This window comes from Anabrus simplex, chromosome 1 (genome assembly GCF_040414725.1).
Source record: "Anabrus simplex isolate iqAnaSimp1 chromosome 1, ASM4041472v1, whole genome shotgun sequence".
Taxonomy (NCBI): domain Eukaryota; kingdom Metazoa; phylum Arthropoda; class Insecta; order Orthoptera; family Tettigoniidae; genus Anabrus; species Anabrus simplex.
This window is the reverse complement of record NC_090265.1, coordinates 953,628,573-953,656,513: the sequence shown is the minus strand read 5'-3', so window position 1 is coordinate 953,656,513 and position 27,941 is coordinate 953,628,573. Positions and strand designations below refer to the sequence as shown.

Below are 27,941 nucleotides of genomic sequence, written 5' to 3'. Positions count from 1 at the left end.
ACACATCTACCGCCTACGTGCCAAGTTATTACTAGAAGCTTCCAGACATCGCAATCCTGCCCCTGTCGCAACTTCCTGATTGCCGCAGGACTTTTGGAAGAGTCAATTTGTTGTTGGAAGACTGCTGTGCATGAGGTTCTTTTTGAGTGAGAGTGTTGCTGCACTTCAACAAATGCACTGTACTTGATGACTAAGAAACTGTTTCGAATGGCAAGCAGATGCAAGACGACTGAAGGGTTCCTAGTCACTGCAGCCTTCGTCCGCCATTACAGCTGAGGAGGGACTTACTGTCCTATGCCTGGTCCGCCGCTGAGGACTTTCTATGCCGTTGACCAAATATGGTTCATCCGCCTTTAGGGGAAGTTTTCCGCCCTAAGGGCTAGAGAGTGCCCTGAACTATGATGAATTTATGTGTCATTTCCTACACAAAGGCTTCGTCAAACCTACTAAGGAAGAGCTCATCCGCCCATGGCCATTGGTTCTCCCCTAGTTTGCCAGGTTTGGTACTGGCCGCCTGACCCTCGGCCAGACAGTCGCAGGTAGTACCATCTATTGTCACGTATGGTAGCAGGGTGTTCCTGACCTTCGTTGACAAAGTATTTTAATACTGGAAACCCGAACTACTTAACTGTAGGATATTTACAAAACAAAACGATATTCGATAGTGCATGTACTGTAAACATACAGTAGGCCATACTTTTTCCTTAAAAAAGTGATCTAATTTTTTGTTCTTTCTTTTCCTCTTGCTTGTTATCCACTACGTTACACTACAGTTTCATTAGCAAGGCTTTGCTTCGTCACATCTTTCGACAAGTCGTAATGCTACCTGAAAATACAAAATACTTTGAGAGAAAACTCATATTCTATACAGCCCAATTTTACCAACCCACACTGTGTTTAAAACTCTTACCTCAAAGGCAATGAATATCTCGTATGTGATGCCATGGCTGGTGTTTTCTGCTACATACCTTCTTCATCGTCGTCATATGCTGTGTACTCAGCTGAATCACACTATGCGTATGATATCAGGGACAATTAGATCTACTCCCACTTTCTGGCTACCTGTTCTATCCCATATTCCACCACCTCACCTCCGTCGAGAAAATGCTCTCCTACGAGATTATAAGAAAATAACTAACAAGAGTCAACTGCCAATCCATGGTGATATGAATGATGCTCTTATTAACAGGATGAAATCTAGACACCCACCTGTTAGAACAGCCAGAAACCTAGCAGACGCTAACTTTAATCTGCTTCAGGCCTGGAAGCAAGTATGGATGTCCAGTGTTCCATCAGAATATCACAATCGACCATGGCTGAAAAACAAACCAGAGGGTTTCGATCTTCCACGGAAGACCCGGACAATTATCAACAGGATTCGCACTGGCCATAGCAGATGTGCCGACTCCCTCCATAAATGTAGAATACTTAATTTGGCGGCGTGCAGTTGTGTTGCTGTGAAGCAAACAGTTCGGCACATTGTGGAGCAGTGTCCTCTCACTACCAGGGAAACCCAAGAAACTTTTTTTCTGCTCTCACCCTTGTGTGTTGACTATGAAAATAATTTGAACCTGTAAATACTTCAAACTGTAAATATTATGTATTACTACTGTATTTATATGTAATGTGATGTTTTAGCCATACGCTAAATAAATAAATAAATAAATAAATTTGTCATGTGATTCATGGAGTACCATGTCAATAATGTCTTGGTCACTGAAATAAACTTGCAAGTCATCACCATTTACCCATTCACATACTTCACCTTTGTTGATCACTTCACATCCTAGTATCTGTACTTTTAGGTCTGTACAAGTGTCTTTCTCACTGTTGTCCTCAACTAAAATCCTGTCAAAAAGTTTATTGCCACATTTTTCCAGGGTTGCCAACTTTATTTTCTCTCAGGATTGAGCACACTGGTAAATCACATTGTTGATGCTGATGCTTTACAGGATTTCAGGAACACTTTTTGAGTTGTTTGTCTCTTGCAACATGTATCTAAGAAATAACGACTGAATTGCCTTTTGAAGCATTCCATTACAAATTGGTCTAGGGGCTGGATCAGATTTGTGATATTTGCAGGTAAATACTGAACAATGTCACCATCGTGCAGATTCTGTGGGTATGTAGGTCCTTTATCGATTAATAACAATACTTTTCTGGGAAGGTTTTTAGACTTTAAAAAAAAGACTCAACTCTGGTGACAAATTCATCTCTAAACCAATCAGTGAACAAGTGGATATCCAGGGACGTTTTTGTTTTCAGTAAAAGATAGGAAGAGCATTTGCCGAAATATCTTTCAAAGTCCTGGCTTTTTTTAGATTTTCCTATGCGCATAAGCTGCAGTTGGTGAGTTCCAGAAGCATTACTGCAGAACACAACAGTCACTCTTTGTTTGTTTGTGTCCAGGAGCACTTTCCATTTCTTGAAGCAAGTGGTTTTCTGGGTAAAATTTTAAAATTCAAACCTGATCTTGAAAATCATCTGATCTTTACTGTATCCTTGCAGAAATGCATCCATTTTGGTTTTGAAAATGTCTGCAGCATTGACATTGGCAGACAACATTGCCACACAAACAGTTACTTGATACAAGCCATACTATATTTCTGCTTTTCTAGCCACCTTGCACTGGCTTTAAACCCTCCTCGCCCATCAGTTCGGATAACATTTGGTCCTCATAATGTATTCCCTTGTGTCTCTGTTGCATAAACCATGAAAACACAGTCTCATTTATTTATCATTTTGACAGGTCTTCATGTTTTTCTTGTAGGCATTTTTGATGTACGCTCTTCAAACTTTCTTTTCATTTTCATTCAGTCAGAAACTGCGGAAACACTAACACCAAAATGGGCTGCCACAGCACGCAAAATCTCACCATTTTAAATTCTTTTAACTGCTTCTAACTTTTCTTCTATCATTATCATGACCTGTTTCCACTTGGTTGACACGACATACAATAAAAGAACTTCACTTAAATGTTCTATCACCACCACACGAACAGATACTGTACTACCACACGACCGATGTTGACAAAGGAGAGAGCCAAAGTGATCTGTTTTAGCATGTGTGGCAGCAGTTAAGGTTAAATTTCATGCATTTTGCTACTCATCCCCGTGTAGAAGGGTTCGTAGTAGGGTAGGGACTTGAACTTTCTTTTCCTCACTCGCTCTCTATTTCATACAAACGGATTCATTTGCTTGAAATACAACGAACATACAGAATAACATAAATTTTATTTACTTCGTTTTTTCTAATTTAACAAAAAAAAATTCTGATCATTCCAGTTCAACGGTATTGCAGTTAAAGTGTTTCGGATAACGGAGGTTCTACTGTATATAGGCACCGACACAGATAGGTCTTGTGGCGACGATGGGACAGGAAAGGGCTAGGAGAGGGAAGGAAGCGGCCGTGGCCTTAAGGTACAGCCTGGTGTGAAAATAGGAAACCACGGAAAACCACCTCCACGGCTGCTGACAGTGGGATTCGAACCCACTATCTCCCAAATACTGAATACTGGCCGCACTTAAACGACTGCAGCTACTGAGCTCTGTACAATGAAATTCCAACCCCTCAATAAAAGCACACGTATAAGACTGAAGAATTTATTTTACAAAAACATTTTTTCTTCTCACATTTCCTGAAGTAGCATATTATTTAGCTGTTATAAGTAATATATTTTGATAAAAAGTATTTATAAGACAGGTAAAATGCACAGTTCAACAAAATTATCATGTTAAATAAAGAAAAACTGCTTAATATTTCACACTGCACCCAACAGTTACGATTGCTCAGCCCCCCACAAATAAAAAAAATTTAAAATAATTGTAAAGTACTGATAAACTGAGTCACTCCACAACGAAAAATTCAATAATATTTTGCCTTTTCTCTTTAACCTCTTGGAGGAATTGTAGAAAGATACTATCTTGTTTAACCTGTACATACTTTACATTAAAAAGCAATAAATAAAGCCATAATCCATAAACTCAGGAATTTATTCTTCTTTTTTTCTTTTTAGGAACAGGATCTTCTTCAATAGATTCCATGTTTTCAAACAAGTCATTAATTTTACTTTCATGGTCAACATTGTCACTTACAACAACACAATCCCTATCTGATTCACTTTCGTTTGATGTTTTTTCCATAAAGAACTTCTTTCTAACTAGGACACAATTCAGTCTGGATCTCAGGTAATCCTGTAACAAAAATTAATTTTATTTAGCAACAGAAAAAAAAAAAAAGACCAACACACATCTTTGTACATTAAGCAAGTCTAATAAGCTGTGGTACTATGACCTATGTTCAACTGAGTAGCAAGTTAAATATAAGGAGAGATAGGAACAAGAAAGGAACATACAATAAGACAATAGCAGTTCAGTGTGGAAATAGGGAGGAACAGGAAACAAGGCCAAACAAGAAAACACACAACAACAAGAACAATCACCACATCTTCATACTCTGCCATCTTCAAGTAGATATGCTCTCTCCTCATCAATCCCAGTTCAACATCCACATTTTCTTAGCCATGACGAGCTTGTTTCTGCCTCCCAGCTTCATCAGGAGGGCAGGCATCAACACTCGTTGAGGGGCCATCCTGACAGATCTTGTCTTGTTATGGAAGAAAGCCAGATAAGTACAGGAAAAGGAGAGAAACATAAGACAGTGATAAATACAGGTGGTAAAAGATTAGGAACACAAAAGGAGAAAAGGATCCCATTGGGATAATGTAAATATTGGAAAGGAACAAACAAGCAAATCAAGTTCTAATCAGAATTAACAAAAGATAACCAACATGTGGGTACATTAACAGACCTTTTGACATAACCAACATGTGGGTACATTAACACACTAAGAGGAGTCAGTTAAAATTATAGAAAAACATCTAAAAGAGAGCAATTCAACATGAAAAACAGAAGAAATAATTACTGTTAAAAACAACCTTAAACCAAAACAGTTCGAGCCTAACAAGAAAATGTATTCACAAAATGAACGATTAGTCATGAGTTCATCAATATCAGGAATAACAGGAAACATATTCTTAAATAGCATTGAGAACAACTCTTAACCGACCAACGTGCCAAAGTACACGTGGATGACATAATATGCGTGTATGATAATGATGTCACAAATGTAGAACACTTACTTGAAACACTATATGCACGATGCAATCAAGTTCACAATGGAACCAGAAACAAATGGATCGACTTTTTTGGACATCACAATCAGTAGAAATAAACTGTCCTACAAGATCCAGAAAAACTGAGAAAAGCCATTATGGTCTCAGTTTCAATGACGGTGAAATCCTGACATTCACCTCCCCGTGGTAGAGAGGCAACGGATGTTTATGACAATTTAGTTATATGCAGGCGGCTAACGAATGAAGGGACCGAGTATCTTCCGGTATAAGAAGATCCCCTCTACCAAGTGCCAACAGTCTCCTTGAGGGTGGATGAGCGAGTAGAGGTTAGGGCACTCTATTGTCCTTGGGACAGGAAATGGTCCCAAAAGGCGGAAGAACCTACAACTGGTCAACGGCATTAGAATGCAGAAGGCAACGGGAAACCACTGCATTAAAGATATTGAAGGATATCCCTTTAAGTTCACATGGCATGGCTCTTTAATGTAAAATTATTATCCGGAGTTTCTATTCCCCCATTCGGATCTCTGGGGCAGTTTTGGAAAGATCAAAATGTACGACGACAAAGTTTGAATTGAAGGACATCTGAAGACGGCACAACTGCACTTCAGAAGATACTTTCCATGCTGCAACATCACGTTCGGAGCTGGCTATGTGGACCGCCAACCTCCACTAGGAGGAGGTGCCTCAAGAAGAAGACAAGATATACAGGAAACCTACTCAAACAACAAACACAACAGACAATTCCAATCACGCAACCACACACAAATTAGCAGGACTGAACGTGATGATACATAGAGCTATAACCATACCAATGAGCAAAACAGATTTTAACAATGAAATACAAATAATACAGTAGACTGGCTGTTAAAAGAAACTAACAGAAAAACCTAAACAAATCCCTACCTGAAAACATTAACTATGTAGTTCTTAATTTTGTGAATAAAAACACTTGCAAAATAACTAACATATTCAAAAAGGAAGGATTTAAAATAGCTTTCAGAACAAACAACACATTACTAAAACAAACTGATAAATGTAATCTAAATAAAAAAGATAATTTCTCCAAATCAGGAATATGTGAACTTAAATGCCAAGAACCAAGGGCCCGGTTCTATTCCTGGCTAGGTCAGGCATTTTTACCTGGATATGAGGGCTGGTTCCAGGTTCACTCATTCCATGATTACCTTTAATTGAGGAGCTATTTAATGGTGAGATGGCGACCCCGGTCTAGGGAGCCAGGAATAACGGCCGAGAGGATTTGTCACATTGACCATGTGTCACCTCGTAATCAGCAGGCCTCCTGACCAAGCAGCGGTCGCTTGGTAGGCGGAAGGCCATTGGGGCTGTAGTTTGGTTTGGTTTAGGGGTGTTTGTAAGATTATAAGTATGCATATTTCATTTTTGTGAAGTTTAGCCATATAGTTGATCGTTCATTCATTCCCGGATTTTCAGTTTTCCTCCGTTGTACGTTTTTTTTACCAGGGTCCCTCTAAAAACGGGGAATCAAGGTTTCACTGTAGTTAACTAATGTGTAACAAGTGAAATTAATTTATCATAATAATAATAATAATAATAATAATAATAATAATAATAATAATAATAATAATAATAATAATTATTATTATTATTATTATTATTATTATTATTATTATTATCATCATCAACTGAAGAAGAAGCATAAGAAGAATAAGAATTTACGATGTTATTTTAGAGAAGAAGAATAATGGTGAAAAATGAAATCAAAATATTAAATCGATGATGATTAAGTGTAACGATAATGATGCTCTCCACTGATGAAAATAATAATAATATTTTTTTAATTATTCTGGGTGATGATGTGGTCGGAGACTAGGGAAGTCATCTGGCGAAATGACGTAATGTCCAGTTGTTGTAAATAATAAAGTTTGTGATGTTAAATGTGATGGGAAATCCCTACATCTGGATCATTAGGTCAGAGTCCCTTTGTCGTTTCCTTCAGTTAATGATAGCATATCTTGGTTAGGAACCGGGGGGCGGTATTGTAATATCCCGGGTTGGTCTCATCTCAATCAAGGTGGAGGCGATGACATAATTCATGTGATCACGCCCACCTTGCCAACAGGTAACGGGTCTCAACCATAAGTGGCCGTGATGTTGTCATGAGGGTCGTGTTTCAACCCTCAGCAATCAACGGTTCAACCACCCAATTGAATGAGTGGTCTACAGTGTCAAATTTATTATGTAAATTTTCAGGAATGATTTGCCAAATTATGGGCAAAATAAGGGTCAACAAATTTTTGTGTATGTTCCAGTTTATCTTTAAATAAAACACTCCTTCAGCATTTGCAAGGAAACAGTACCAAGTTCTTGTTCTTGTAGAATAGTAAACCCTTGGTGACCATTTAAAATATCTGTCCCCTTTTCTAGGAAGGAGACTCCAATTTTTCTCTTTAATCTGTTTTAATGTAATTTTGTTTGTGTTTTATGACGAGCCTTAAAGTTAATAATTTGAATGCCCCCTTCAACCCTGTAGTACTGATTAGATGGCGCCAAGATAGTTAATTGGAGATTCCATATCTTCATTTTTTTGTTATTAGTTGCGTTAGATTCGAACCGTAACACCTCTGAGATAAAGGCTGGTTGGGACTCAAGCTTTGAGCGGGTGCAATATGTCGTGCGACTTGCGGTCTATTTCCTGTTGCCCTGCTTACTCGTAACTTATGCTTAACTTTTGGACACTAGTGTAAATGAGATGAAAAAGTTTTTAGGACTAATGTTTGTAACGGGACTAATTAAAAGAAAAAAATTTGAAATGTACTGTACAGAGGACATTATTTCTGGGGCACCTATTTTTTTCAAAAACTATGGCACAAACCTGGTTCGAAAACATATTTTCATTCTTGCACTTAAAAGACATTATGAGGGGAATCCTGATAGATTACGCAAAATTATGCCAATTTCCAAAGGGCTCAGCACTCAATTTTCTGTTTTGTATACTCCAGATTGGAAAATCACCTTTGATGAAGGAATGTTAGCTTGGAGGGGCCGCTTACGTTTTTGAGTTTACAGTTCAGGAAAAATAACAAAGTATGGGATCCAAGTATGGGATTTTAGTAAGGATGGTGTCTGAATCTCCTGCAAGGTACATATGTAAGATGAAGATCTATGATGCAAATGGCATGAACATCCAAGACACTACATTTGACTTGTTAGATACCTACCTTGGCCAGGGGTACACAGAGTATATAAACAATTGTTATAATAGTGTAGACTGAGCCAAGGAACTGCATGAACGAGAAACGGCTGTGAGTAGTACAATAAGGCAGAATAGGGAACTTTCTAAGGAATTCAGTGAAAGGCAGAAAAACTTGAAAAAAAGGGGAAATGACTTTCGATAGGGACAATGAAGTATTGCTATGTTGATGGAAGAACCAAAAGGAATTACCATGATTTCTCTCTCTCTTTTTTTTGCTATTTGTTTTACGCTGCACCAACACAGATAGATCTCATGGCGATGATGGGATAGAAAAGGCCTAGGAATGGGAAGGAAACGGCCGTGGTCTTAACTAAGGTACAACCCCAACATTTGCCTGGTGTGAAAATGATGGGAAACCATGGAAAAACATCTTCAGGGCTGCCAACAGTGGGGTTCGAATCCATTATCTCCCGGATGCAAGCCCACACTCATGGTTTCAATAATACATTCTGCAGAAATGGCTGAAGTTTCGAATAGGTTTGGGAAAATAAAAATGAAACCTGTAAGCATAATTGATTATAATTAGTTTATGCATGGAGTGGATACAGGCGGACAGTATTTGGCAATGTATCCATTCATGCGACAATCAGTGAAGTGGCCAAAAAATATGTTTTTCTACATTTTGCAGTGTACATTTTTTAATGCATTCAGGCTTTTCCAAAAATCCAATCGAAATTAAAAAATAAATTTTCTGACATTCATGCAGATAATATGTAGAAACTTCTTACATGATAGTGAACAATCAGAAGCATCAGAAGCTCCGAATATTTCTGTGTTGCTGGTCCCATTTCAGTCTTTAGTAGAATCATTAGCATCTATGTGTAGCCCACCGGTGCAGACCCCTAGGCAAACTCCGGCTAATGATCCACCATTTAGACTTGATAGGAAAATAAAGAAGCATGAACTTCATAAATTCCCAGACATTAAATCAGTTTCGCAGCTAGATGGTGCAGAGTGTGCACAAAAATCAACTTCTGGCATGAAACCAGGTGCTTCTGTGGAAATTGCGGTGTTCCTCTGCATCCAGGAAAATGTCAAACCCAGCACCATAGCCTCAAGCACTAGTAGTAATCATCCACAAGGTACGTTGACATTTTCAATATTATACCTACAACTGTTTTCTTACAGTAACATTTAATGTAAAATAGTGCACTATAGAGCTGAAGGGACTTAACCTTTTCACTGCTGCGATCAAGTATACTCAAGCTGCCTGAAATAGCCCGCCAGTGCTGTGATCGAGTATACACGAGCCAGACTGTACGCCGCCAGTGCTGCGATCGAGTATACTCAATCTGCCTTATAGCTGTGTTATATGCTTCTGCAATCTATTAGTCACACTTTAAACTAAGTAGTTTATATTATTTCTACGAGAAGTTCTACAGGAATACATTTTTCTTTTATCACACAGTTGTAAACATAGTGTTTGAATGATGGCTGCCACGTATGAACGTAAGATGTGTCTGGAGGAAATCTCACACTTTTAGAGGAGACTGAATAGTGAAGAGATAGCGAGTGATAATAATGTTGATAGTGGTGATGATTTGCTGCCAAAGAGAGAGGAAGAAATGACACTGACCTAGGCCTGCCCACATGGTCACATGACGAGTTTGCACCGAAGGCACTTGGATTTCAAGCACCAAACCTAGCTATATCAAATAATAATTTAATCCCTGAATGCCCTGAAATTGATTATTTCGAGGTATTTGAGAATGAAGATATGTCAGCACAGGTAGCGGACAAAGCAAACAGATTTTATAAACAGACAGTTGATGCTGAGTTTAGTGAGTCTGATAGTTCTGTGTGCGTGATGCTAGAGGGAAGAAGACACGAAGGGAATCCAGGTACATGTGTAAGGAGTGTGATGTAGCACTGTGTGTTGATCCTGGTTTTAAGGGCATTTCACACAGCTACAAACATATGAACAATGTCTTTCTTGTACAGTAGTGAGTGTCATGTTATCTTACTTGCCATCTGTTCAGTGCTGTGTTATTTATTTCACATGTAAGTTAAAAGAAGGACCCATAAAAATATCACGAGTATACTCGGGATTTTAAAACAGGAACTTTTCAGCGGCTTATACTTCATTGTTAAGTTCGCAAAATTTACTTTCATTGTTACCACTGCCACAGTTTTTCAATAGTGTGTCCATTTTAACAATAAAAAATGTAGATAAAACAAGAATCACAATTTTGTAAATAAATGCTATGTTAAGAAGTTAAAGCACCGGCTGAGGATCTGGTAGTGAGCGTGTTAAAATCACTGAAAACTGACTGTGTAAGAACTCTGCGCCTCAACAGAAAGGACATCCCGAAAGATCTGATCAACATGAAACAAAAACAACAATTACGAGGGATGTTTTGTTGTTTGTTTATAATGTATTATTTTTTATTTCATTTGTTCCCGCTTAATTTGTAAATAACTGAAAAGAAAACTTAATTAGTGTAGTTATCAAGGTTTTGGCTGATAAAGTTTACTGGTTTGTGGAAGTCTGGGAAGTGATTGAAAAGACTTCACTTAAAATATTGATGACCGATGTGATTATTTTGCATATTTTATGAGAGAAGACACAGAAATTCACTACAGTAGAACCTCAATGCATCGTTCCCAGAACTGTCGTTTTCTGTATTCATCGTTCAATTTATTCGATCTCAAAAATGTTCCATATAAACCAATGTCAAATTTCCCTGCATTATCATTCCTTGAACTATCGTTTTATCGCATCGATCGTCAAATAAATAGAAGTATTCTTATTTACAAGGATTAAAATATAGGCACTGTAAAACTCAATTTTACCACCATATTTTGTGTTGCTATTGACCGGCTAGGGCTGCCACCTTCGTTGAAAATGAGAAAAATCGCACAGCTTAAAATAGTCAGTGTGTGCTGGGTACGTTTTAATTAGTCACAAGGTAATTAATTGCATCATATCTTGTGGAGTGTGTGGGATGCTAGAGGCCTGCTGACCACTTTGTTGCCCCCTGCCCAACTGTCTTGTTACAAGACAGACCTAACCAAGCCAGACCAATAATCTTTTCACTAGCCTGGTCTTGAAACTAGTTCCTAAGTTGGCAGCCTTGCATAACCCATTGTTACATCATCCAAGATGCTTTCTAAGCTCTGTGACATCGCCCGAGCTGCGTTGTGTGGGATCTCTAACCTATCGTTCACAAAGGGTCTACGGAACCTTTACCACAATACAGGTTATTGCCGTAATATTCATGTATATCATTAATAGAGCCCGGAGAATATGTAATAAATTTTTAAAAACGTAACTTAATATATAAGCTTTATCTGATGTATTCTTGTACACAGAAAAGGAAACAAAACCGAAAAAAGTTAAAAGTGCACATGTTATCCAACCTCAACATTTAATTTGGAGGCACAATTAATTACTAAATATTTTTCCAAATTTTCTGCGGTCATCGAATCCTGTCTGTCTCTCAGGATGTTCTTATACATAGAAGAAGGCCTTTCAACTTCACATGAAGTCACGGACATATTTCAAATTTCCTGGAAAAGAAATATTTAATTGTGGACGTGCTCAAGCAAGGAAGGTCTTTATTAAGAGAGAAGAAATTTTATCTCATCAAACACAAATATGCTTATTAGAAAAATGTTTCTGAAGACTTCTATATGGAGTGTAGCCCTGTATGGAAGTGAAGCATGGGCAATAACTGAAGAAGGAAAGAAAGGAAAGAGGGGCTTTTGACTTATGGCATTAAATCGAGGACTGGACAAGGGATCACAAAAGAAGAGTCACTAAATCTGAGAGCAGAACAATGTGACAAAGTTTGTGCAAGGGAAGATTGATAGACACAGCTCGAGACACCCAAGACTTGCACCATCAACATAACTAAGGGATGCGATTCATTGACAGAATACCTCACTTTAAATTATTAAATTATTTTTAAATGTTAGAGAGGTACAGGCTTTTCAAACTATTTTAAAGTGTTTAATTAAAAAACCTAAATCGATATAAAATTAGTGAAAGAAAGAATTGTGTTTTCTTTCAAATGCGCTATAACCTTCAAAATATTTAAAATATGTAATATTTAAAATATTTACTATGCATCAAAATATGTAAAAACATGTAGATGTAAACTCCTGGAATAATGGTCCTTTTAGTGTGATTCACTGACATTTTTGTTTTTCTTGTAGCTACATATATGGGAACAGAATATGTAATTACCTATAATCCAATAAAGACATTTATCTATCTATCATTAATCTGCAATAAGAGAACTGACCTTAAAAGTTTTCAATTATTCATCATCATCATTTCCCCTTATCCAGCTCCTGTCGGGTCGGGGTATTTATGGCGCTTCTCCATCTTCCTCTTTCCTTCCACCATTCTTCTTCCACGATCTTGTCCCAGTCTAAATTTTGTCTTCTTACATCGCTCTTCACTGTTTCAATCCACCTTGTTCTAGGTCTTCCTCTTGCTCTCTTGTCCTCACATTTTAGCTCCAGCATCTTTCTTGGAATTCTATTCTCCTCCATCCTCTTTACATGTCCAAACCACCTTAGTTTATTCTTTTCAACTCTCTCATTTAGCTTTCCTATCCCAACTTCCTTCAAAACACCTTCATTTCTCACTCTGTCTTTCCTTGACTTTTCTATCATACATCTTAGGAATTTCATCTCACTGACTTGAATTCTACTATCTTGCCTGCTAGTCAAAAGCCCAAGTCTAAGCTGCATAAGTCAGTATGGGTACATAGTATATTTTGTACATTATCTCTTTACGTTTCCTTGGTACTTCTGTGCTCCAAACAAGTTTTCTTATCCTTTCGTAGAATGCATTACTCTGCTGTACCCTCCTGCTAATCTCCATGTCCACCCCAGCATTTTGTATTAATTCACTTCCTAGGTATTTAAAGTTGTCCACAATTTCTAGATAGAGGAGGAGACTAATGCTAAAGAAGTATTAAAATTTACATATGATAACAATGATATTTACATAAATTATGTATCACTGACTGGCCGGTACAGGGAAACGTGAGGCAGGGACGGGATTGATGCTCTACTTCATTTCAACATCGGAAACAGTGTCCGGCGTGCTGGCCTTTGGTCACAGGGGTCCCGGGTTCGATTCCCGGCAGGGTTGGGAATTTTAACCATAATTGGTTCTAATTTCCTGGAATGTTTTGCATTCCGTACAAATGTCAACACCATCAGCTTCGTGCAAGTACTGTATCACAACTTCCTGGTGACAGACTATGTGACGCTGGAGGGTGAGAGGGGAATCACTCGCTCGGCCTTGGCCTGTCTTACTGACATCTATGTACCCGCGATGTAACTATCAGTGGAGTTAGCTGTCGACAGCAACGAGACTAGTGGCGATAATTTGAAATAAAATGTGAATCTAGAACTGACTCCGGCCGCCTCTTAAGTGGCTGTTCAGCAGCCTATAGTCTTATTTAAGTGGTTGAAGGAGTGAAAGTCGAATGTGTTATGATAAGATAACATTCTTCTTTAAGTAGTTGTTGGAGCAAGGAAAAAGTATTCGGCTGTCTATAGACGTATTTATCTTGTTTGAAGGAGCGAAGTCAAAGGTATATTGACGTTGATAGAGCTTTTTGGTGTGAAGTCTGTAACAAGAGGAGAGTGAATGCTTAGGAAAGGTATTTTTGAAGAAAATGTGGGTTTAAAAAAAGAAAAAACATGGAAAATGTATAAAACACTTACCCTTTCGTCTGTAAAGATGTAAATCAGTTACAGAAAGGTTGTTGAAGAAAAACAACGTTATGTGTAGGTTCATTTATGTCTTTGACTGTTATGGTGTTAATCAGTTGCTATGGTAGCGTTGAATGACTGACAGTTGTGCTTTTAGTATTGTATAGAGTGAGATTGGCGGAGGAGGGTGGGTGGAGGGGAGGGGATAGGCGGGGCGTTAAGTTTATGTGTTGTTGGTTGCGAGAGATTTGCGTGGTCGGACAGGGAGGGAGTCGTGTTGGGTTGCGGTAGAATTGCGGGGGGCGGACATGAAAGGAGTCAAGTTAGTTAAAGTAGTGGAGATTCTAGAAGATGTTAATTTAAGATTTTTAAGAATGTAGTTATGTTTTGAATTTAGGGTTTGCAACAATTTGGGTAAACTTTCGTATAATGTATTCTTGACTTCAATTAAATCATTGAGGTTTAGATTTTTGTTGTAGTATTGGTCAAAAAATATATAGATGGTTTCAAGTTCATTCATCAACTTTCCTTTGTCTACTCTTTTAATATTTGTGAGGTCTTGTTCTATCGTTGTGAAGTGATGTCCTGTTTCTTTCATATGGGAGCTCATAGCTGAGAATTATAAAGTGTAAGTGGTATGTTCCGAGCTGTCAGCGGAGAGATGGCATGGAATGACATTAGTAGACAAATAAGTCTGAGTGGCATATTCAAAAGTAGGAAAGATCACAATATGAAGATAAAGGTGGAATTCAAGAGGACAAACTAGGCAAATATTCATTTTAGGAAGGGGAGTTAGGGATTGGAAGAAAAACGTTATGTGTAGGTTCATTTATTTCTTTGACTGTTATGGTGTTAATCAGTTGCTATGGTAGCGTTGAATGATACCGTTATATGTAGTATGACCCTATCCGGCTCCATGGTCAAATGGTTAGTGCGTGTTGGCCTTGTTCAATAGATTTCCAATTTCTTTGAAATAATTTAAGAAAAGGCTAGGAAAACAACAGATAGGGAATCTGCCACCTGGACGACTGCCCTAAATGCTAATCAGTATTGACTGATTGATATTGTACAGAGTGACTTCCAATTTTCACAGTGCCCTTTCCTTGCCATTCCCATCTCGACATCACCAAAGTCTTGCTTTTCTCTGTACTGACTTTCATGCCATGTATTTTTGCATTCAATACATCCAGTTGTTGCACTTCTTTGCTGTCCTTTCCCCAGATCACATCATCATCTGCAAATAGCAGTATCTTCATCTCTTTATCTCCATAGGTTTCCTTTGTTTTCCTTTACAATTTCGTTCATGACCATAACAAAAAAAAAGAGGTTATTACGAGATGTAAAGAAAAGTGAAATGAAACTGTGTAAAAGTCATGTTTTTTATTTTCATCATATATATCATGGTTGCTATATTTTGATACCGTTATATGTAGTATGACCCTATCCGGCTCCATGGTCAAATGGTTAGTGCATGTTGGCCTTCGGTTCAAGGGATTGACTCAGGGATTTTTAACTTTCCTTGTTTAATTCCCATGGTTCGGAGGCTGACCTGCACCCCGCTCCAGAGGCCACACACCATTATTATTTTTGTTATTGTTGTTGTTATTATTATTATCATTATATTTACATGTCGAAAAATGCCCAAATACAGTACCCTTCTTTTACAATTTTCTTTTCTCCCTATTTTTTATGTTACCCGCATTTATCGTTTTCACACATCCAGCATCATTTTCCCCCTCCCCTTGAAGAAAGATGCACTGAGGTTTTACTCTATATGCACAAACTAAATACAGTACTATACACTTTAAAAATGATTTATTCTTTTATTGCTTGAAGGTTACCTTGTAAAGCAGCCTGCAATTGTTTAAGTTGTGTATCTTGATGTGTCGATCAAGACCCACACTCACGATATATGGTTCAGATGGATGACAGACAATGGAACGAATGCTTCCTGCCGATCCTTTATAGTGCTTAGAGATGATACCCTTGCCACGTAGATCCACCAGCATCATATGGCCAGTTCCACTGCCCACAACAACATGACTGCAACAAATAAGGTTTCAGCTTTAAGTACAAATAATATGCAGGAATTTAAAAAGAGCAAAAATTAGATCAGAAAGGAATAACAGAGAATGTACAAGAAAAACAGTTCAAAGAATATTAAATTCATTTCTTCCACTAACAGAGAAAAGCAGCAGAAAGCTGAAAAATCAATTAAATACAGCAATTGTATTTTTGTTTCTAGTGTCAATGCTCAGGTGTACATTCATAAAATAACCAGTAATTGATCTACTGTTTTCTCATTTTCAGGACTACACACTGACATAGCTCACCAACCAAACTCTAATACAATGCTAATATTATAGCTTTAGCCAAGTCTAAGGATATTTGGTCTCCAAAATACATATAGACAATGCTTACCATCTTTCATTCAACAGATACAGCTAAGCACTTGCAACAAGAATGTTAGTTAAGATTCCCAGCTCGAACCAGATTCAAGCCATGCCAGAAGCAGGAAAGGAATGAATCTTGTAACACAAATAATGTAAATTCAAGTATGAAAAGGATCTCTAGAAGAATACAATCACTTCAAAAAATTTACCCAACATCCAAAAAGACTGACTGGCTGGAAATAAGCAAGAAGCTTGTAGTTTCAAGCGACTATTAATACTGAGATCATAACTACAGTAGACTCCCTCTAGTGCAGCATTGGTTAGTTCGGCCGCTGGAAAGTCCGGCTGGCACCTGTCCTTGAATGAAGAGGGAAAAATAAGTCACAATGAGGGAAATGCAGCTTTACAATCGGCAGCGACTTATATCGAGCAACAGACAGAAGCAAAAGTAGCTGATGTAATGTTTATAAAGAAGTGGTGTGATATTGCTTTTAAATCTCCAGTACTAACATCCGATCTCTAAGACCGACCGCAGAATTATTCCCCTATAACTTTAGTGCGCATGCTTCGTTTAAGCTTTGATCATTGGCAGCTTAAAATCGGTCAGTTTACTTATTGTTGCGTGAATGTTAAGTGCCTGGCTCAAGTTCTTACCAAGAATTTCTTTATTTTGGTCCTTCAGACCAAAGTTAGTACTCGTGCTACTATCTCCTGGAAATGAAACGAAATGAATTATGAACGTGAACAAGAGTACGTGCTGAAATTACTACTGGAATATGAAGAGAATGACGTGGGTGAAGAAGATTTTGTAGAAGAAGATCACTTTGAATGTCGTGACAAAGATTCGGAGTCAGAACAGGGCGTGGAGGACGTTTTTGGAAAAACCACTTAAGGGAATCAAAAGAATTGAAAAAGCAGGTGAATTTTTAAAATGAGTACCGGTATATCTACAGTGTATGTCGAAAACTTTACATATTACACACATGGAACTTGGTACTTGGAATGTCCTTCAAAAATAAATAAACAGGTCACTCATTTCTGTTTTCAGAAAATCCATGTAGGTGGGGGTGGGGGGAGGGCTGATAAAGGGGTTGAATTATTTTTGTGCGGATACTTATATCTCAATATCTGAAGATGTTACAGATGTGGAAATATGTACAGTAAAACCTCGTTAATTCGAAGTCGTTGGGACTCAAAAATCGGACTTCGAATTACGTGATTTCGAATTAACCGCCAATTCGCAATTCAGAAGTACCAACCCTTGCTGCATTACAAAATATTCTAAGGCTCATTACTGCATGCGGTTAACCTTGATTCACAGTTTATACCTTTCAAATGCCATGAAAAAAAAAAAAAACTATTTCCAAAATGTATCCAAAAAGGTGCATTTACAGTATTCAAATAATGCACTTGGACATCTCACTGGCAAACATAACCTCACGCAACGAAAGGAAAAAAAAGCACGATTCAAATACGAGAAGAAATCTATGCTGGCTCCCATGTGCAAGTACTTTATTCATTGGATTACTATACTGTATGCATTTTAGATGCCTTGTATTTACACAGAAAGTACCCGATGACCTTAAAATAGAACTATCCTAAGAGTATCCTTGTACGATTTCCCACCATGGCACTTCTCTCGTACTTCAGAAATGTAAACACTTGCCGCATCACCAAGTATTCTAAGACTCATTAATACATGCAATCACCTCGATTCACGGTTTAAATCTATCAAATGCCATGGGAAAAAAACTATTTCCGACATGTATCCAACAAGGTGCATTTACAATGTTCAAATAATGCACTTCGATAAATCACTGACAAACATAACCTCACACAACGAAAGAAAAAAATCACACAATTCAAAGACGAGGATAAATTATGCTGGTTCCCCTGTGCAAATGCATTATTTTTTGGATTTCTGTACTGTTTGCATTTTTAGATGCTTTGTACCGGCATGGAAAGTGCCCGACGCCCTTAAAACATTGTGGCTTATCGAACTTTCCTATGACGAGGGGATAAAGTTTCTCGTTTCCATGTGAAATGCAACGCACTACAATGAACCCCATCCCCCACTCTTGTACGATTCGCCAGCTGGCACTTTCTCCTTTAAAACCATAAGACCGTTTGGGTTCACATTAAAATAAAGCAATGCAGTTTCATCGGCAATGACAATATTGTTCGGTGCCTACGAATTTATTATATGAACCACGTTTTTTCGTCAACTGTCGGCATCGCCAGTGTTCACGGATTCTGTTTTTTCACACACTGCCTGTTGCGTGACATTACAGCGTTCCTTAAAAGGTTGAATACAAAAGAATTCCGAATTCATTCAACTTAGTAATCATGAAGCACACTGTAGACTCACCGAAGTGAGTGTAAATGCGGAAAGCTACGGTAGCCCTCCACGTTCCGGAACACGCGTTCTTTTATGACGCGGATAAATTTTGAGTTGAAATTACTCTGTAACATACTATTGTTTTAAAATGTAAAGGCAGTTTCGAATTAAAAGTCTGAATTTCAGTAATGGGGCCGACATTGTACTTCGAATTACGAATTATCCGTATTTCGAATTAAACAATTTAAATAACACGCAAAACTGTATCTCACGTTTCCGGGAACGAGACCTTCTTTGAATTAGGCGGGATTTTTGAATTAACCGATTTCGAATTATCGAGGTTCTACTGTATTTGTAATCTCCTTTAAAAATAAAGAAACTTTTTTTTTTTTTTTACTTGAGAGAAGACGTTCTCACGTGTACAGTTCTATGTCGCATGGTCATCTCAGCCCCAAAAGGCAATACCACACACTTGGTTTACAAAGAGTTTCTGGGGTAAAAGAAACTCAATTTTTCAGTGAGGTTTTATACTTCAGGGATTTTCAGATAATGTCTTAGTACGGTACCGAGGAATGATTACTTTTATCAAATTACGAAATACACGCAAGAAGCCGCGGGTAACTGCTAGTGTGTACATAAAGTCCACTGCAGATCGTACAGCACACAAAATTAACGTATTTCCCATCACCGTCAACTGCAGGCTTGAATACCAACCAAATACGACTTTTAAGTTTAGGATCCGGTTCAGAAGTCTTGTATTGTTCCTTCTTTTTTTTTACTTCACGATTTTTTGCCACGGTTTCCTTTCTTTAGGAACTACAATCCACATTCATTTCCGATAACAGGAGATGGAGAAGTCAAACTGAAAACCACAGCAAATTTAATCGGCTCCACTCGATCGTAATGCAACGCGCTCCGCGGACACGCAGTACACTGTACACATCGAAGCAGTCAGCCCATAGAACTACCACAGCGCTGTCCTTGGCTCACCGCGTACGAACGACAGAGCGCTGGCCCAGACCAGCGCGTGCGATGACGTCACGGGCTTCTTATGTTCAAGCCTTTCAAAGCCCATTGCAGCCTACTGCCGAGGCAGCTCATGGGCTGGACCTCTCTGCAGGACTCTGAACTACGTTGTCATAGTCAGTGAAGTACGAGAAAGTTGTGGAATATTGTTGGCGAATAGTGCTGTTCATACTTTATAGTGTTGCTTTAAATGATTCATACTTGTATTTTAGAGGTGTATATAGTTTTCAAACAAGTAGTTTAATAACTGGCTCTAAATAAAAGTGATGTGTGGACATACTTCACAAAAATCAATAAAAGTGAAGTTAAGTGTAATACATGTACCAACATTTTCAAAAGTTCCAGCAATACCACAAATATGAAGGCTAATTAAATAATAATGTTATCTGCTTTACGTCCCACTAACTACTTTTACAGTTTTCGGAGACGCCGAGGTGCTGGAATTTTGTCCCACAGGAGTTCTTTTATGTGCCAGGAAATCTACCGACACGAGGCTGATGTATCTGAGCACCTTCAAATACCACCGGACTGAGCCAGGATCGAACCTGCCAAGTTGGGGTTAGAAGGCCAGTGCCTCAACCGTCTGAGCCACTCAGCCCGGCTGAAGGCTCATTTGAAGACACATACATTAAAACATGAAATATTATATACATTGCCTGTTAAAGGAACTTCAAGCACGAAAGGAATATAAGTCAGCGGCAGGGCACAGCAAATCGTTCTTTAATCTGGTGAGGCTGAAGCCCCTCCTACAACATCCTTAGCAGTGTCTGCATCTGTATCATCACTGGGAACTGCTACTGGGAAGTTCATTACATCCACTACATTGGTGATCAACGCTGAGTTGTCGTCACCAAGTACGTCTACAACTATACAGCAATCATTAGGAGACATAAAAAAAATTTCAGGTTAGTTTTACTAAACACTTTGGCAATTTATTGTAACTATGCAGCCGGAATTTTAACCATTTAAGAGATTGTCGTTTTTATATATAATTAATGTATTTTTTAGACCTATTAGCCCTATGAGCCCGGCGAGTCAAGATAGCATCCCTACCCTGTGCTGGCGTGATTTAAACTGTAAGAATAAATCACAGTTTTGTCCATTTTTGCAGTATAAATAAACAAATTTATATACATATTCTAGAAAAAGTGGACTGTCACAAGAAATCAATTTTAAAATGCGTACCTTCAGCATTGGAAATAATATCAGGCTACAATATTGGTATATGCTGTTATCCTTGTTGTTCACGTACTTGAATTTCTAATTCACTCAGAAAAGTTCGATAGTTTTCCGTCACTGAACAACAGAATTACACATTGTTATTCCCAATACCTAGCTTTGGTATTGTAACACTCAAAACATTCTCCTATGCAAAGACCTATATCATATTTACGGCAATATACGGTCGTCATTTTCTTCACAGCACTGTCGGTGTTGTGTTTGGACTCGTAGTAAACCTTGAACTACGCTGCGAGTGTCCTTCCTTCTTCATGCCCACTGCAATATTATTCTGTGTGGAAAATAATCTCTACCTACTAGCCTTCCAGCAGATGATGCTTGTGATTCTTCAGTAATTTCAGTAGCAACATTTTTCACCAAATCATTTGCCAAACGTTCACAAAATATCGATAGGGGAAGAAAAATCGGGCCTGTTCACAGGAGCAATATCTTGTTTCCATTGTGTTCGCATGCTTCTCACTTCCCTTCGTCTTTTTGCGACTGGTTCTTCTGGTGATGAATATGATAATTCATCATCCTGAGGTACTTGTAGATTTTCATTTTATTCTTCACAATCACATTCATACAGATCAGAATCCGAATCGTTTACAAGTTCCGTAATAATCTGTTCACTTATCCGTGGGCTGTATGCAAGCATAGGATTTCCTTTACTTGTACTAGGTCCGGAATCCATATCTCGATATACAGTATCAATCAACTACTTGAGAGATGATTGCAGACTGCTGACTCACTAGACTTTCATTCTAAATCTGTGAAGTCATATACCGGTAATCCATCATTAGAACACATGCACATAAATGTGAGCTTATCGAACCAGAGCGTGGGAGGAGTACGTATGTCAACAATTAGGTAAGATCTAGCTGAGCGCACATGGCTACAAAACTTTGTCCCAAGGTTGCACCACCAATCACTATCGATCGATAACACCAACTATCAATAGTAAAGGAAATCGACAACACGTTAAAACAAAATCTAATTCGGTAACATGAATAGCTTTCGAGTGACTGAATTTCAAATTTCATGGTAGTAGTATTACTAACAGTGGCACTCAGGCACACGCCGCATGGTAGTAATATTACTACCGCAGGGCGCGTAGTGTTAAGCAGAAAGTAAGCCTATTTTTTAAAGAGACATTAGTTGTCTATTTTAAATTCACCCTTCTGTTCTCTGTAGCAATACCTTTCTGGTTTTGTTACAGAATGAGGTTCGCGGCACTGTAACATCACTGAAGGACTTCTATACTTTATTTGCAAAGATGGCATGCCTTTGTCTGTGGCTGAAGGAGAAGGATTCCAGCGTCTTATGAAGGAAGCAACTCCTCTCTATAAAGTGCCCACCAGAAACTCTGTGAAGAGCCTGATTAACAAAAAATATTTGCTAAGCTCCAATTTTAAGATGACCAAACATGTAGAATACTTTACAATTACAACGGATGTTTGGTCTGAGATGATGACAACCACCAGCTTTCTTAGCTTGACTCAGCGCTCCGGAGAGTGTAATCTTGTGAACTTGTGACATGCAGTTTGATACTACGGTTTTAACCAAGGACATTCTTATAATTTTATGTTAGACAAACACCTACATTGATATCCTCTTTTTACGATTTGTAAGAACAATCAGGATCCTGATTATTCACCTTACAGGTTTGAGTTTGAGGCTGATGATGCCCTAAAAATGGGCGAAACATGTCCCTTGTAACCTTTTATGATAAGATTTAATTTACTAGATATCTTTGTATTGAATAGGTGGATATTAAAATTACACTTGTAACATACTTTGTAGTTACATACATTTCAATACGGACCTAACATGAGAATTATAACGTGTAAGAGTAGACTGTGTTCACCGTATATTTTAGATCACCATAGTTGATGTTGATTACATTCGGGAGATTAGTTGACTGTATCTACATTTAAGTTATCAAGAGATATTATTGTCTTATTCCACCCTCATTTTGCTATTAATGGAGACCAAGCAGATAATTAATTCTATGTCTGATATTATTGAATTGAGACTTTTTTCTTTGCTACTGGCTTGACATGGCACCGACACAGATAGGTCTTATGGCGACGATGGGATAGGAAAGGCCTAGGAGTGGGAAGCAAGCAGCCGTAGCCTTAATTAAGGTACAGCCCCAGCATTTGCCCGGTGTGAAAATGGGAAACCATGGAAAACCATCTTCAGGGCTGCTGACAGTGGGGTTCGAACCCACTATCTCTTGGATGCAAGCTCACAGCTACGCATGGCCAACTCGCCTGGTGACACTTTTCTTATTTTTTTAAAATTTATATTTCCTTCCTTATACATGGGTTTTTCCTTTGGTCTGTTTAGAGTTCTTTATTTTTTATTTCTCCCTTTCATGTGGCTTAATCTTTATTTGACATGTGTAATCATACATTATCCGCCCGACTCGTTGGCTGAATGGTCAGCGTACTGGCCTTCGGTTCAGAGGGTCCCGGGTTCGATTCCTGACTGTGTCGGGGACTTTAATCGCTTCTGATTAATTCTTCTGTCTCGGGGACTGGGTGTTTGTGTCCGCCCCAACACTCTCCTGTTCATATTCGCACAACATACTACACTACCAACCACCACAGAAACACGCAATAGTAATATCATCCCTCCATATAGGGCTGGCGTCAGGAAGGTCATCCGGCCATAAAACAGGGCCAAATCCACATGTGCGACACAGTTCGCACCCGCGACCGCACAGGTGTGCGAAAAGTGGTAGGAAAAGAAGAAGAAACATACATTATCCAATAATTATATACGGCAACTTCGAGTGCCTCTCTGGCTGATGGGATTAATATCTGTTCAACTTTGTCATTCTGTACGACATCTTGGTATATACAGTAACATTTATGGTACAATAAAAATGTGAGATTTCTGTTATTTATGGTTGTAATTGTGCATTAATTTGTCACAGTTTTCAGTGGAGCATTGACATGTTTAACTTCTTTTTATTTGATCTTACATTGTTGCACGTTCTCTACGTTCTTTTGTTTGTGGGTGTTTCTCTTATTATGTCGGGTGCCTTGACCTTTACATTTGTCCTTGATATGTGGAGGCGTAGCTTTTGTTTTTTGGTGATTGTCGCAGATCTTGGGAATGGTGAAGATGGATTTCAGATTTTGTGCATAGATTATTATCCATTTCCATGTCCATGTGGTGTACCGTGTTTCTCTGAATCCAAAACGACTTTTTTTTTTTCCTTCCCTCAGAATCTCATGTGAAAAATCAAGGGTCATCTTGCATTCGCAACCTAACAGTAATGAACACCACTGGCAACTACCACGGTAAGCACGCTGCTTCCTTTCACCCCTCACCTGCAAAACTCATTGACCATCAACGTCTCCTTCTTTATTATACATCGTTAGTTGTGGCAACCGGTTGTACAGTCCCTCTGTGTAATGTCACTGGTTCTTGGGAAATAGTGACGAGAGAATGACATTCTATTAGCCTCTACAAAAAGTTCCTTAGCAGATGGTGCAGGTGTAACACACTCCACACAGAAGCCGAAGAGAATGAACTTCCCAAGACAGTACTCAGGCTGAGTAATAGAATGCACTGAGGCAGACTTTATGTAACCAGAAGAGTTATTTAATCGTTCATAGTTCATCCACAATTAAGATTCAGAGGGGATGGCAATTAATGCTGAGGTCTATCTCTGTAACACAATAAATTACAGTATGTCATAGGAATAAAATTAAGTAGAATATAGTTTGTGTCAACACAATTAATCAAGTCTGGAAATGTAATTGCTGATCAGGACAAATTATTAAATTACTGTAAGCAATACTTCGATTCCTTGCTGAATTGTGATGATCCAGAAACCTGTATTGGTAAACCATCCAGTTCCCCATCAGAAGAACAAATACCAGAGCCATCATATCAAGAGGTATTACAAAGTATTATACGTTTAAAAAACACTAAAGCTTCAGGTAGTGGCAACATTCCTGCTGAGCTTATTAAATACGGTGGAGAAAGATTACATAAATACACATATAAGATCATTCTACGGATATGGCACGATGAAGTGATTCCAAAATAATGGCAGGAATCACTTACTGTCCCAATTCATAAAGGAGGAGATAAGGAATAACTTCAAAATTATCGTGGCATATCTCTTGTAAACACAGCCTACAAAATTCTGTCTTTTATTCTTTTACAGCGTTTAAAACCATTTGCTGAAAATGTTATTGAGGACTATCAGAACGGTTTTCGTAGTAACAGATTCACTACAGACAACATATTTGCAATTAAGACTATGAAAGATAAGGTGTGGGAACACAAGGAGTCTGTTCATTATCTCTTTATAGATTTCTTCAAGGCATATGATTCAATCCATAGAGAAGGGCTGTGGAACATCATGATGGAGTTTGGCTTTCCCATAAAATTAATTAACATGTGCAAAATGTGTACGGATGGTAATGTTAGCTGTGTTTTACTCAAGGGCAGAAAATCAAGTTCTTTCCAGAATAAAACTGGTCTGAGACAAGGGGATGCACTATCTCCTCTTCTATTCAACATTGTACTGTAGAAAATTATCAGGAAATTAGCTCTTGTACCTGCTGGCATCATATTGGGGGAGACAACATAAAGTCCTTGCATATGCGGATGATATTGTTCTTATTGGCCACAATGAATTAGAAATTAGGAAGTTATTTGTGGAACTAGAGGAAATGGCAGCAAAAATTGGCTTACGGGTAAATGATAAAAAGACGCATTACAAGATTGTACAGAGACCAAATCATGAGGAGGTTGACAGATTGCCTTTGACGATTGGGAAATATATATTTAAAGACTAGAGGAGTTTAAATTCCTTGGTGTATTAATCGATAAGCATAATTGAAGGCAACAGGAACACCAAGCTAGAATTAAGAATGCAAATAAGACATCTTACTCTATGAGCCCTATAGTACGCTCCAAGTTTTTAAAAAGGAATGCAAAAATGATTATATACAATACAAACATTCGACCAGTACTTCTGTACGGTTCCGAGACATGGAGTATAACCAAGAAAGAGCAGCAGCAGTTGCAAGTCTTCCAGAATAAAGTTTATAGAAAATATTTGGCCCATGGTTTGATCCTATATCTCAAAGCTGGCAGAAAACATCTAATTATGAGATTTACACCCTCTCTCAACAACACACTATAATGGGTGTGATAGAATCCAAGAGACTGCGCTGGGCTGGAGATGTACTGAGGATGCAGGATAACAGAGTACCAGTAGATCTAACCAAGGGATCTCGTATTAATGGGAAAAGACCTTCAGGAAGACCCCGAAGCACCTGGAAGAAGGAGACCAACAAGGTATGCCGGAACCTCCAAATTGATAACTGAGAAGAGCAGGCTCAAGATCGAAAAGGATGGAAGAGGATTGTGAGATCGGCACGAGAACTTCACAACCTCCGAAGCCTACGGAGTGAGTGAGAATATAGTTTGTTTTCTTAGGTTCAAGTTCCAACAAACAAGTCCATAACATTTGTTATGAAACAAGCTGATTAAATTGAGGTAGCCTGCTCATATGAAAATAAAACATGAGAAGGCATGGCGAAATAAATGCAAATTCACATGTTGAACAATATCGAAAACATGGATTTTGTGTAAGTTCTAATAACGCTGTGCTTTATAAATACTATGACACAAGAGTTGAATGGATAAGGCATGATGCTTGTGAAAGCACATTAAAAACAAAGGGCCATGTTAAGTGAACGGAAGATTCAGTTAAAACAAGTTACGCATCTAAGAGACAATTGAGCATCATGTTTGGCTTTGCGCACAGAAAAAGGCATAAAATGACGAAGTGGAGTTTCCTATGAACAAGGTACACTGAACATTCTACAACACACGCAAGGGTAGTACATGAAGCAATTCAATTCTCGAAATCTAGCTCAAATCTGAAAGCTACTACATTAACTACAAATCTACAGCAAACACAAGATACCAAAGAAATACAACCTGGGAGGCAAAATCTTTTACAATTAGAACGTTAATAGACACACTTTGTAACTACAATGCAAACAAGGTCAAAGCTAATCAGTTATTGGATTGCTTCAATCAACAAGGACTTTGATGCACCAAAGGGACATTTTAGATCACATCATGAGACCTATCGATTTTCAGTCACAAACAAAAAAAACCATAGGATCCTGAAATTTCAACATGTCATTTTATATATAAATGGACTTATCTGTGTTTTTTTAAATAATTATCATAATTTTAGTTATTAAACACAGGGCAATACTATGAAGACAACCTTTCAAAGTCAAGCAAAACGTAAAGCTCAAGAGTTTCAACTATAGCTTTTAGATTATTTTAAGTAGAAATGATTTTATAGGTCTAGACATGCTAGGAGAGTTTTTATAGTTTTTATGAAGAAAATGCTAATGTTCTCAAAACAAGTACTCATGACATTACGCAAATAATAAATTTGAGATGATACTTGTATTGGCAGAAGCCTCCGTGGCTCAGACGACAGCGGGTCGGCCTCTCACCGCTGGGTTCCGTGGTTAAAATCCTGGTCACTCAATGTGAGATATGTGCTGGACAAAGCAGATGCGGGACAGGATTTTCTCCAGATACTCCGGTTTTCCCAGTCACATTTCATTCCAGCAACACTCTCCAATATCATTTCATTTCAGCTGTCAGTCATTAATCATTGCCCCAGAGGAGTGCGACAGGGCACAGCCGACACAATTCCTATCCTCGCCACAAGATAGGGGGTTTCATTCATCACGTGGTTCCCAAGTTCGCTAAACCAAGCAGAGCGCCGTTAGTCTAGTGATGGTGTTTACCTTTGCAACAGTGTAAGAGTTTAATTTTTCTGTGCTGTGCCATGGTGTGTTGTGCTGTTGTCGGTTGCTCCAACCACGATAGACACCAGAACGATTGACACTT

General features: G+C 38.3%; 1 protein-coding gene across 1 annotated transcript in view; it reads right to left on the bottom strand.

Moving 5' to 3' along the window:
* Positions 1 to 3,576: 3,576 nt before the first annotated feature.
* Positions 3,577 to 27,941, bottom strand: part of l(2)k09848 (lethal (2) k09848) — an 89,367-nt gene continuing 65,002 nt past the window's right edge. The window contains exons 6-7 of the mRNA XM_067148843.2: positions 15,890 to 16,091; positions 3,577 to 4,193 (exon numbers count right to left, since the gene is read on the bottom strand). Of these exons, the coding sequence (XP_067004944.2) occupies positions 3,984 to 4,193; positions 15,890 to 16,091 (412 nt within the window). The 3' untranslated portion in view covers positions 3,577 to 3,983. The remainder of the gene's footprint in view (positions 4,194 to 15,889; positions 16,092 to 27,941) is intronic.